At 44.2% G+C, this 12,996-nt stretch overlaps 1 protein-coding gene across 1 annotated transcript in view; it reads left to right on the top strand.

The window, feature by feature from the left end:
* LOC106590946 (glutamate receptor ionotropic, NMDA 2C) overlaps positions 1-12,996 on the top strand; it is a 44,070-nt gene that overhangs the window by 23,488 nt on the left and 7,586 nt on the right. The window contains exons 7-12 of the mRNA XM_045701905.1: positions 46-160; positions 4,495-4,706; positions 7,867-8,035; positions 8,642-8,795; positions 9,471-9,596; positions 11,826-12,055. Coding sequence (XP_045557861.1) covers positions 46-160; positions 4,495-4,706; positions 7,867-8,035; positions 8,642-8,795; positions 9,471-9,596; positions 11,826-12,055 — 1,006 coding nt within the window. The remainder of the gene's footprint in view (positions 1-45; positions 161-4,494; positions 4,707-7,866; positions 8,036-8,641; positions 8,796-9,470; positions 9,597-11,825; positions 12,056-12,996) is intronic.

Raw genomic sequence — 12,996 nt, 5'->3', positions numbered from 1 at the left:
CGTAGCAGTAGACATACTGAACGTGTGTGTGTGTGTGTGTTCTAGACACATGCTGAACGTGACATGGGAGCGTAAGGACCTGTCGTTTAATAGTGATGGTTACCTGACAAACCCTTCCATGGTCATCATCGCTCTGAACAGAGACAGACAGTGGGACAAGGTACTGAGTGAGTGTGTGTGTGTGTGTGTGGACCATGAAACAACCAACCCAGCACTGCCATATTGCATGCCCTGCCTCAGAATAACTTGCATACATGAATGTAATCAATACATTGTTTCATCCGGTTAATTACTAACTACCAGTGTTGCTGATGATGTGGTGTACTGTTATCTCCCATGGCGGTGTCCCGCCCTTCTCCCAAGGGTACGCACACGCACGCACACACACACACCTGTCTCCCAAGGGTAGCCAGAGAGGGTGTAGGTCTACAAAGAGTAATCTCACTGCTACTGTTGAACTCATTTATTCCTGCCCTGCCACAGCAAGACTACTTTATCACTGTCACTGGCTGGCAGGTGTGTTTGTGTGCGTGTGTTTCGTGACTGTGCAGACAGAACACAAAGTCTGGCAATGCTCCGGAGTTCCCACAGTCATTCACCGCACCGTGTCATCTAGCTCATTCGTCAGAGAGAACGTGGCAGTGGGCACTCATACACTGAGTGGACAAAACATTAAGAACACCTGCTCTTTCCATGACAGAATGACCAGGTGACTCCAGGTGATAGCTATGATCCCTTATTGATGTCACTTGTTAAATCCACTTCAATCAGTGTAAATATAGGGGAGGAGACAGGTTAAAGAAGAATTTTTAAGCCTTGAGACAATTGAGACATGGATTGCGTATGTGTGCCATACAGAGGGTGAATGGCCAAGACAAAATATTTAAGTGCCTTTGAATGAGGTATTTTAGTAGGTGCCGCTGCTGGGTTTTTCACGCTCAACAGTTTCCCGTGTGTTTCAAGAATGGTCCACCACCCAAAGGACATCCTGCCAACTTGACACAACTGTGGGAAGCATTGGAGTCAACATGGGCCAGCATCCCTGTGGAATGCTTTCGACACCTTGTAGAGTCCATTTTCGACGAATTGAGGCTGTTCTGAGGTGGGGGTGTGGAGGGGTGCAACTCAATATTATGAAGGTGTTCCTAATGTTTGGTTTACTCAGTGTATATGTGTTTGTGGATTGACATGTCCATTTCATACCCTCTCTTTTTGATACACTGACAGCACTACACGCTAATGTTTTTACTAAGTCAGGGGGAACCATCATCCTAGCTAATGTTTTACTAAGTCGGGGAACCATCATCCCATCTAATGTTTTACTAAGTCAGGGGAACCATCATCCCATCTAATGTTTTACTAAGTCAGGGGAACCATCATCCCATCTAATGTTTTACTAAGTCACCTCCGTACCTTCAGGCTCTGATCAGTCCCTACACCCAAACAAGGGCACTGCGTTCATCCACCTCTGGCCTGCTGGCCCCCCTACCTCTGCGGAAGCACATTTCCCGCTCAGCCCAGTCAAAACTGTTCGCTGCTCTGGCACCCCAATGGTGGAACAAGCTCCCTCACGACGCCAGGACAGCGGAGTCAATCACCACCTTCCGTAGACACCTGAAACCCATCTCTTTAAGGAATACCTGGGATAGGATAAAGCAATCCTTCTACCCCCCCCAAAAAGATATAGATGTACTATTGTAAGTGGTTGTTCCACTGGATATCATAAGGTGAATCCACCAATTCTTAAGTCGCTCTGGGTAAGAGCATCTGCTAAATGACGTAAATGTAAGATGTAAAAATGGTCACCACCTGCAGAACCACTCCTTTATTGGGGGTGTCTTGCTAATTGCCTATAATTTCCACCTGTTGTCTATTCCATTTGCACAACAGCATGTGAAATGTATTGTCAATCAGTGTTGCTTCCTAAGTGGACAGTTTGATTTCACAGAAGTGTGATTGACTTGGAGTTACATTGTGTTGTTTAAGTGTTCCCTTTATTTTTTTGAGCAGTGTACATTTCATAGGCCTAGCCTATAGAAAGCTGAAGGGATCCTCCTCTTTATATTAGTGGCCATCACTCTGTGTTCTCCTCAATTGCACAGCCTATAGAAATGTTGCGCCACATGAGCTCATGGGCTCTCATTAAGTGTTTGATTAGATTTTCAAATACATTTGCATTGATGTCAGAGTGATTAGATGGACAATAGAGTGCTGAGTACCAGGCAGTTAGCATGTTTGGTAGGCTACTAATGACCATCAGCAGCAGCAGAACTTGGAGATGCCTAATTATCATGACTAAACGGTCACGTGGAATTTGACTGCCTTCCTGACTCATGACCAACAGCCCTAGTTACTATCTTATTGCAAAAACTATAGCTTGATAACAAGAAATTTGTGGAGTGGTTGAAAAACACATTTTAATGACTCCAACCTAAGTGAATGTAAACTTCCGACTTCAACTGTATAAGCAGTGCGTAAGTTTCAAGTTTGGGGAAGATAATTTTCACCATAAAAATGCACCTTTACAATATATGGAAATTGTGTTTTCCGCTAATGGAACATTTGCGCTTATAGCCTGCTACCATGTGCACATTGCTATGCTTTTAATGTGAAGAAATAGCCTTACAGTTTATCAAACATTTTAAGCAAAACATTCTTATCTTTTTGTGTCAGCCACATTGCATAAACGTTTTTTTCATGTTAGTAGTTGTATTAATTTGGGATCTATCCCATCCCACAACTGTCCCAGACTATGTTTGGAATATTTATTTCTCATACAGAATAGAACAGGTTCGACTTTTGTACTATGGGGGATAGTAGATTGAAATAGGCTAGTGCTTTTGATGTTCATTTGTCCTACTCATCTTGTTGGCTGACGAAAAGTAAATGTGGACCGTTCTTCCAATATGCGCCTCAGAATTGGATATGGACGCGCGCAGTTGAGTCCCTGATGTGTCTGTCTTCATTTGTAGCCTGTGAGAAAGATCAGATCACGTTACAGAGAGCCATGTGAGTGAGAGGCGCTTCCTATTGCGCAGCACACTCAGGGAGAAGGGCACAACGCAGCACTCCAGGCCGCGAAAGGCATGGATTTTTTAGAGTGCATTACCACCACAAAGGGGATGCCAACGTGAAATTCGAGGCATTATCAAGTGCCTGTGAAATTGTGAATGAGAGACTATTGGAGTGTGTTTAGCCAGAGCAAAAAACAAAGCAGAGCTCATGCCTTTCATGCAACCTTTTTCAAATCATCATGTCTTTCATCATGCAGCCTTACAATGTATTAAAAATCAAAACATAGCCCAACGTTTGTAGAACAACTAAAGTTACATTCATAACTCCAAATGAAGCATATAGGAAACCTATTTCTTTGTTAACAGCTCAACACAGAATAGCCACATGTGCCCACCCTCAAATCATTTGCAGCCAATATTTATATTTTATTCAGCTGTGTTTAATTGTATTCTTCATACTATAAAATAATGCCACGGAATTCTAACCAAATCTTGTGTGGTAAATGAACTAGTGAAGCCCACAGCCGTTTGGCATAGCCAGATCAGGACCTAACATAAGGACGTATCAGAGTATGCTATTCTGTTCTTCTGAAATAGACATTTTCTTCATGTCATGCTTCTTTACACATATCTAAAATAAATAATGGATGTATTGTGAAGGTGTAGGCTATATTACATGGATTTATTAGAGTTTTTAAAATGGAATCCAGCAGAGGCTAAATGTGTTTATGTTAACTTTGTGACCACCACAGCCCTAATTGATGTCAAAAATGAAGTTCATATTTTTTTATTAGAATATGTAATGTGCAATAACATTAAAAGAAAATATAACATGATCAACAGTAATGACTTTTTCTCTGAATGGTGGCCAAAATAAAGACATAAAACCCCCACCTGGTGAAAATAACATGGATTACATAGAAAGACCTAGCAGCTCTGTCAAACCAGAATTAAAGCGAATAAAAACCCAGTTGATGGTTAAATTAAGTAATGTTAGAGTAATTTGTACAACCCAACATACATTATATTAGTTTGTAAAGTGATGTGTAATTCTAATTGACATTTGGATTGAGCACTCCGATATCTATTAAACTGGAACAACCATTTCAGTAACGGTTGCAAAAAATCCATGTACTATGTTGGATTAGTTTAGAAAATGTATGTTGTTTATATTTGAGAAGAATAACATGAATTAATCAATCAATGTACATGCAAAAACATAGATACTGAAACAAACAATTCTTAAAACAAACCTGTAGTAGAGCATGCTGGGAAATATGACAATGATGGGCGTGGTTTTGGTTCAACTCTCTCTCAACCTCTTCCTATCTTCCTCTACCTCTCTCCCTCAACCTCTCCCTCTCTCTCCATCTTCCTCTACCTCTCTCCCTCAACCTCTCTTTCAACCTCTCTCTCCCTCTCTCTCTCTCTCCCTCAACCTCTCTCTCTCTCTCGCTACCCCCCCCTCCACTCCCCCCAGGTGGGGACATTAGAGCGGGGTATCCTCCAGGTGCGTTATCCGGTGTGGCCTCGATATGGCAGTTTCCTCGAGCCGGTATCAGATGATCGCCACTTGACGGTAGCCACTCTGGAGGAGAGGCCCTTTGTCATTGTAGAGAACGTGGACCCCGACACGGGCACCTGTGTACGCAACACTGTGCCCTGCCGACGCCAATCCAACCGCACTGAGAGGTATACACGCACTCACTCACTCACACACAAAACAACATGCAAATTGCAGATTTATGCTCACACAACAGCCTGGACAAACTGGAAGGTACATTTTGAGACCAGGACACATTTATACATTTACACACACACACACACACACACACACACACACACACACACACACACACACACACACACACACACACACACACACACACACACACACACACACACACACACACACACACACACTGTTAAGCTGTTGTCAGAGCACACAGCAGTTGTGTGATCCCTAAAGTGGTGTCAAACCAAGTGCATAAAAACACCTGAGACAGATTACTAGCAGGAGACAACCACAAGACAACCACAGTACAACCACAAGACAACCACAGTACAACCACAAGACAACCACAGTACAACCACAAGACAACCACAGTACAACCACAGTACAACCACAGTACAACCACAAGACAACCACAGTACAACCACAAGACAACCACAGTACAACCACAGTACAACCACAAGGCAACCACAGAGGCAACCACAAGACAACCACAAGGCAACCACAATACAACCACAAGGCAACCACAATACAACCATGACACACCTTTTACATACCTATAATATACCTGCTGTACGTCCCTTTGACATTCACATGAGTCACACATCAATTATGGATCCACTGTGTGTGTGTGTTTGTGTGTGCAAGACTTGAATCCCTACACGGCATAACACCGCTGGCATATTAATGGAAGTGTGTTTGTGTGCGTGCGCACGCGCGCGTGTGTGTGTGTCAGTGTGGCATATTAATGGTGGAGAGATGTGTGGGGAGAGTGGTTGAGTGCGATGGCACATTGATTGGCCGTAAAGAAGATTTATCTGCCAACGCTGGCACATCTATCATGGTAGGATAGAAACAACACAACCCTCTCTCTCTTTCCCTCCTCTCTCTCTCTCTCTCTCTCTCTCTTTCCCTCCTCTCTCTCTATCTCTCTTTCCCTCCTCTCTCCGTCTCTCTCTCTCTTTCCCTCCCTCTCTCTCTCTCTCTTTCCCTCCCCTCTCTCTCTCTTTCCCTCCTCTCTCTCTCTCTCTCTCTCTCTCTCTTTCCCTCCTCTCTCTCTCTCTCTCTCTCTCTCTGTCTTTCTTTCTCTCTCTCCCCACCATGCTTGGGTTGCAATCAACACTCCTGGGCTACTAGGGAAAAACAGAGAGAGAGCGTGAGAGAGAGAAAGAGAGAGAGAGAAAGAGAGCGTGAGCAAGATAAGGAGAAAGGAGAGTTAATGAATGCAAATTAGAGGAGGTTAACCAGTTAATCATACTGTATGTTGGTGACACAGCTATTCTCCGTAGCAGATGTTTGGTGTAATTGAAAGGTTTTTTAAACACTAATACTCCTATTTTTTGGGGGACTGGCTGCTCTCATTGGCAAGATAACTGAACTCCATTAAGTGAGGGTAGGATAAGGCACAGTTATAAGGCACTATCAGGACTGACTATAGGTTAGCAGTAAGAGTGCTGCTGTGTGATTCTACATGGTGTATGATGCTTTGTCTGGGTGGAATCCTAACTTGTCTATGTGTGGATATCTTACTGTAATGTAGTGGCTACCTGGATGCACAGAGTTCATGAGAGTTGTATTGTAATGGCACTAAGTTCAAGTGCAGCACAGCAGACATAGTTAAGGCCAGAATAGGTATTAGTGGGCACACCACTGGCAAACTCCTCACTGAAACATTCATTTTCAAGATTCCTTCCCCATTACTTTCTCTCCCTCACTTGCAGCTCTAGATTTCTCTCTTCCTTCCTCTGGGCACATTGTTTTATACTTCTGTTGTTTCAGGGAAGAACGGAGCCATCGCTAACCGTCAGGGGTATGTGTGTGTGTGTGTGTGTGTAGATGTGGGGGAGATAGAGAAAGCAGTTTAATAATTGTCTCACACACACACACACACACACACACACACACACACACACACACACACACACACACACACACACACACACACACACACACACACACACACACACACACACACACACACACACAGTCTTGTGCAGCTAACCTTGTGGGGACATTCAGTTCCATTCAAAATCCTATTTTCCTTAACCCCTAACCATAGCTCCTAACCCTAAAACTAACCCTAGCTCCTAAGCCCTAACCCTAAACCTAACCCTAACCCGTACCCGTACCCTAAACTTAACCCTAACCCTAATCTTAACCCAAAAACCTAACCTTAATCCTAACCCTAAACCTTACCCTAGCTCCTAACCCTAAACCTAATTCTAACCTTAACCCTAAATCCCTAGAAATAGCATTTGACCTTGTGGTCAAAGTTGGTCAAATATTTGTTTTTTTGCCATTTCGAAGTCCCCACAAGTATAGTTAAACTCGTCCACACACACGCACACACGCAAGCACGCACCCATGCACGCACACACGCACACACACACACACACCCTGACTCATTGCTCTTAACCTACAGCGTTTAGCCAAGGCAGCTAGTGAGACGAAGGTGAGACGAAGGAGACAAGGACAGAACTGTTTACTCTAGGTTTAACAACAACCATCCTTCTCTCTCTTCATCCCTCTCTCTCTCTCTCTCTCTCTCTCTCTCTCTCTCTCTCTCTCTCTCTGTCCTCCCCCTCTACCTACACATCATTAGACAGTGGGGTCGAGGGGAGGCTGGAGGTGACAGATCATCACCGCTCTGTGTGTGTGTGTGTCAGAGTTTCACCAAACACCATAATTCCCTGTGTTTAGACTCTGTCTCAGGCACTCAGACTGCACTAAGTGTGTTTGTGTGTGCATGCGTGCATGTGTGTGTGTGTGTGTGAGTGTCTCAGGGATACCGATTTCCTGTTGTCTTTCCTGTCTGCAGACCAGGTCCTTGATTCCCAGTCATTAGTACAGACCCCCCCCCTGCTCTGCTCTGATGCTGTTTAGCTTATTGATCTCACAGAGCTACTGCTGTTCATCAGGTCAATTAGAGGACCTATCAGGTCAATTAGGATTTGCTCTTCTTCCTCCTAAAACTTACTGTGCGTCATATACGTTCTGTTCAGTGTGTGTGTGTGTGTGTGTGTGTGTGTGTGTGTGTGTGTGTGTGTGTGTGTGTGTGTGTGTGTGTGTGTGTGTGTGTGTGCGTGTGTCTGTGTGTGTGTGTTCCTCCTCTCCCTACAGTCTTGTGGGTCACTCGGAGCCCTACACCAAGCTGTGCTGTAAGGGGTTCTGCATCGACATTCTGAAGAAGCTGTCTCGCACCATCAAGTTCTCCTACGACCTCTACCTGGTCACTAACGGGAAACATGGAAAGATGATCAGTGGCATCTGGAACGGCATGATCGGAGAGGTGAGAGGAACTCCAGCACCAAACTCTCCCACTAATGTAGGACGTTACAGGACAGAGGCGGTGGCTAGAGGCTAGAGAGGTGGACCAATAGCTGGAAGGTTGCTGGTTGAAATCCCAGGCAGGAAGATAACAATTGGAAGATAAATGAACTTCCTCTGTGAACAGCTCTAGAGCTCCTACACCTAAATCTGTGCTGTGTGTTTGTTGGGACCAGGACAGAGGCAGGGGTCAGAGGTAGACTGGGTAGGTGTACAGTATCTCTTTGATGGTTGATTGTATCTTGGTTAATGGTGTGTGAAACATGCATGCTCATATGGTGCTGAAGACACATCAAACACAGTCGCATCCTAAAGGCATACGCCTGAACAGGTGTTCGTCATGACAACAGCCCTGCCTGCATCCCCATGCCCAGAGGCTCAAAGCCGTTTGATACATGTTGAGGTAATGCAAGAGAAAGAAAACGCTATAATGTGCAATTCTTACATTGACAGAGGGATGAAGCACAGTAGATCATGTTTTAAGTTGTATGATGTAAAGATGTATCACCCTGCCACTCTTTTTTCCTCCCCCCGTCTGATTTCTCCCCCTCTCCTCCCTCTCTCCCAGGTGTTCTATAGGAAAGCAGACATGGCCATAGGTTCTCTCACCATAAATGAGGAGCGTTCTGAGATCATCGACTTCTCCGTGCCCTTCGTCGAGACCGGCATCAGCGTCATGGTTGCCCGTAGCAATGGGACTGTCTCCCCCTCCGCCTTCCTCGGTGAGATAGTTGGATTGATTCATTGATTGATTGACTTTATATAATGTAAATAGAATTTGATCTGAGGTAAGGTTAGTGTTCGTACTCCAATAGTTAACATTATAATATTGGGAGTATAGTCTGATCCTAGATCTGTGTCTAGTGATTTACCTGGAGTGCCGGCCATGATGCCTCTCCTCACGGAAGCAGCATGACAGCTAGCTCCCATGGCAACGCTCAGTGCATGTGTGTGTGTTTGTGTGTGTGTGTTTGTGTGTGTGTTTGTGTTTGGCCTACTTTACTGGGTTCTGTCTCAGTGGTCTGCTTTCCGTTTTAGGTAACTTTTGATTTATCCTGCAGATACCACTACATCATACATAAACCCTGAAACAACCAAATCAAAATGAAAACAAGTTGGCGGATATTTTCCCATGTTACAATTAGTCATTTTTATCTCTGCCTTTTCTCTCCCGGAGCTGCTCAGTATGTATAATTGCTTTGTTTGAGCCTGGCAGTAGACAAGCTTATACGACAACCAAAGCAATGGATGAACAATCCTATGACTCTTTAAGTCTTCTGTAGATACTATACCGGAGACATTATTAGCCATCATTGGCCAGTCCAAAAGACCTAAAAAGAAAGATCCCTCCCTCCCTCTCGCTCTCTCTCCTCACTGTATCTCCTCCTCTCTCCCAGAGCCCTATAGCCCAGCGGTGTGGGTGATGATGTTTGTAATGTGCCTGACCGTGGTAGCTGTGACCGTATTCGTGTTCGAGTACTTCAGTCCTGTCGGCTACAACCGCAGCTTGGTCAGCGCTAAAGGTGAGTTGAGGCACACCTGCTGCTACCCTGGCTTTAGCGCTAAGGGCTCACACAGGAGACTTGGGTTGAAACTCAGCTGGTCATTAACCCTGCTTATTCACCCGAACACAGGGAAGTGTACGAGAGGGGTGGTAGGGTTAGGTGAAAATAATTAAGGAAAATATATTTTAAAAACATATTTTATATACGTATTTACACAAAATATATATGGGGGATTGGAAATGATGCAGACAATTACATTGATAGAAGCCACAATCTATCTGCACTATTAAAGCTGAACCACTCCCTAAAAATAAATAATAATAATAATAATTAAAAAAACACTGCTTATTCACACAAACACAGGAAAGTGAGAGTTGTTTATCGGCTACACTAGTATGGGAAACGGCTGTGTCCTACTACACAAAAAACTCTGACATACTAGAAACAGAAGCTAGGTGCCAAGAGTTTTAAAGTGGTTTTAGGCAGGTATTGACACAGAATGCCAGACCCCGAGAGTCCCTGGGAGAGTGGGGTATAGCACTGCACTCAACAAAGACGGCTAATCAATCCCAGCATGCCGAGCTGCCAGAGCCCGCTCTCGTCTCGCGGTCTGAAAGGTCACTTCCTGGTTTAATTAGTGTTTGTCGCTAGGCTAATCTGATGGAGATGGATTTGGCTTCTCCAAGCTGGCAAAGATGGATGGGCTGAGTCTGTGTTCCCCAATACGACAAGACAGCTAGAGGCAGGCTAGCAGCTAACACTGTGTTACACAACACAACAGACAGCTAGAAGCAGGCTAGCAGCTAACACTGTGTTACACAACACAACACACAACTAGAGGCAGGCTAGTGGCTAACACTGTGTTACACAACACAACAGACAGCTAGAGGCAGACTAGCAGCTAACACGGTGTTACACAACAGAACTAGAGGCACGCTAACGGCTAACACCATGTTACACAACACACAACTAGAGGCAGACTAGCAGATAACACTGTGTTACCCAACACAACACAACTAGAGGCAGGCTAACGGCTAACACTGTGCTACCCAACACGACACACAGCTAGAGGCAGGCTAGTGGCTAACACTGTGTTACCCAACACGACACACAGCTAGAGGCAGGCTAACGGCTAACATTGTGTTACCCAACACGACACACAGCTAGACGCGGGCTAACGGCTAACACTGTGTTACCCAACATGACACACAGCTAGAGGCAGGCTAATGGCTAACACTGTGTTACCCAACACAACACAGCTAGAGGCAGGCTAACGGCTAACACTGTGTTACCCAACACGACACACAGCTAGAGGTAGGCTAACGGCTAACACTGAGGCTACCCAACACGACACACAGCTAGAGGCAGGCTAACGGCAAACCCTTCAGTGACTAGTCTAATGCTGAGAGGATCGCTAATGATGCTGTGTTGAGTGCTGCTGCTGGGTTGAGTGATGGGATAGGGAACAACCTATGAATGGAAACGTGATAGAGAGATGAAAAGGTCCAAATTATATTAGGTCTAGTAAGGGGCTGTACAAACAAGCTAATTGGAAATGCATGATACAGCCATCAGCAGTATAGGAACATGGACATATGTTTCATTACACATCAATAACCTGGACGTATGTTTCATTACACATCAATAACATGGACGTATGTTTCATTACACACATCAATAACATGAACGTATGTTTCATTACAAACATCAATAACATGGACGTATGTTTCATTACACACATCAATAACATGGACGTATGTTTCATTACAAACATCAATAACATGGACGTATGTTTGATTACACATCAATAACATGGACGTATGTTTCATTACACATCAATAACATGGACGTATGTTTCATTACACACATCAATAACATGGACATATGTTTCATTACAAACATCAATAACATGGACGTATGTTTCATTACAAACATCAATAACATGGACGTATGTTTCATTACACATCAATAACATGGGCGTATGTTTCATTACACACATCAATAACATGGACGTATGTTTCATTACACACATCAATAACATAGACGTCTGTTTCATTACAAACATCAATAACATGGACGTATGTTTCATTACACACATCAATATCATGGACGTATGTTTCATTGCACACGTCAATAACATGGATGTATATTAGACATCTGCTAATGATATTGTTATGATACAATGAGTTTATTAACCAAACACCCCCCCTCCTCCTTTCTCTCCTCCTGCATCCAACCCCTCCCCAGCGGCAGGAGGTCCTACCTTCACCATAGGGAAGTCAGTGTGGTTGCTTTGGGGCATCGTGTTCAATAACTCGGTCCCCATCGAGAACCCTAAAGGAACCACCAGTAAGATCATGGTGCTGGTGTGGGCCTTCTTCGCGGTCATCTTCCTGGCCTCCTACACCGCCAACCTGGCTGCCTTCATGATCCAGGAGCAGTACATAGACACTGTGTCTGGACTGTCTGACAAGAAGGTAGGACAATTAATCAATCCCTGAGTCGTCCACCAATCCATCTATCCTGATAACTGTCCTCTTGTAGCTCATCTTGTCAAAGATTATCCCTGTCATTCAATAGCTTCCATACGTGAATGCAAAGACACACGCACACGCGCGCACACACACACACACACACACACACACACACACACACACACACACACACACACACACACACACACACATTCTTCTTCATTCAGCTCGCTATTCCTCAGTGTAATCACAGAAGAGGAAAATGACAAGCGACACATTTTGTTTTAGAGATCCAGAGAGAGAGAAACAGAGAGAAAGAGAGAAACAGAGAGAAAGACAGGAACAGATAAACTGTAACGATGTGCGCTGAGAGTCGGGAAGCAATTTCAGAATGCGAGTGATTTCGTCATTAAATAAAACATATTACAAAACAAGAAAAACGAACAACGCACAGCCATGAAACTGAACCCGAAACAATGAAGCCTGGGGAAGGAACCAAGGGGAGTGACATAAATAGGGCAGGTAATCAGGGAGGTGATGGAGTCCAGGTGATTGTCATTATGCGCTGATGCGCCTAACGATGGTGACAGGTGTGCGACATAACGAGCAGCCTGGTGACCTCGAGGCTGGAGAAGGAGCACACGTGACATAAACAGAGAGAAACAGAGAGAGAAACCAATAAACAGAGAGATACAGAGAGAGAAACCATATAAACAGAGAGAGATACAGAGAGAGAAACCATTAAACAGAGAGAGATACAGAGAGAGAAACCATATAAACAGAGAGAGATACAGAGAGAGAAACCATTAAACAGAGAGAGATACAGAGAGAGAAACCATATAAACAGAGAGAGATACAGAGAGAGAAACCATTAAACAGAGAGAGATACAGAGAGAGAGAAACCATTAAACAGAGAGAGATACAGAGAGAGAAACCATTAAACA

The sequence above is a fragment of the Salmo salar genome, chromosome ssa19 (genome assembly GCF_905237065.1).
Source record: "Salmo salar chromosome ssa19, Ssal_v3.1, whole genome shotgun sequence".
NCBI lineage: Eukaryota > Metazoa > Chordata > Actinopteri > Salmoniformes > Salmonidae > Salmo > Salmo salar.
The sequence above is the reverse complement of the archived record's forward strand: the minus strand, read 5'-3'. Positions and strand labels throughout refer to the sequence as shown.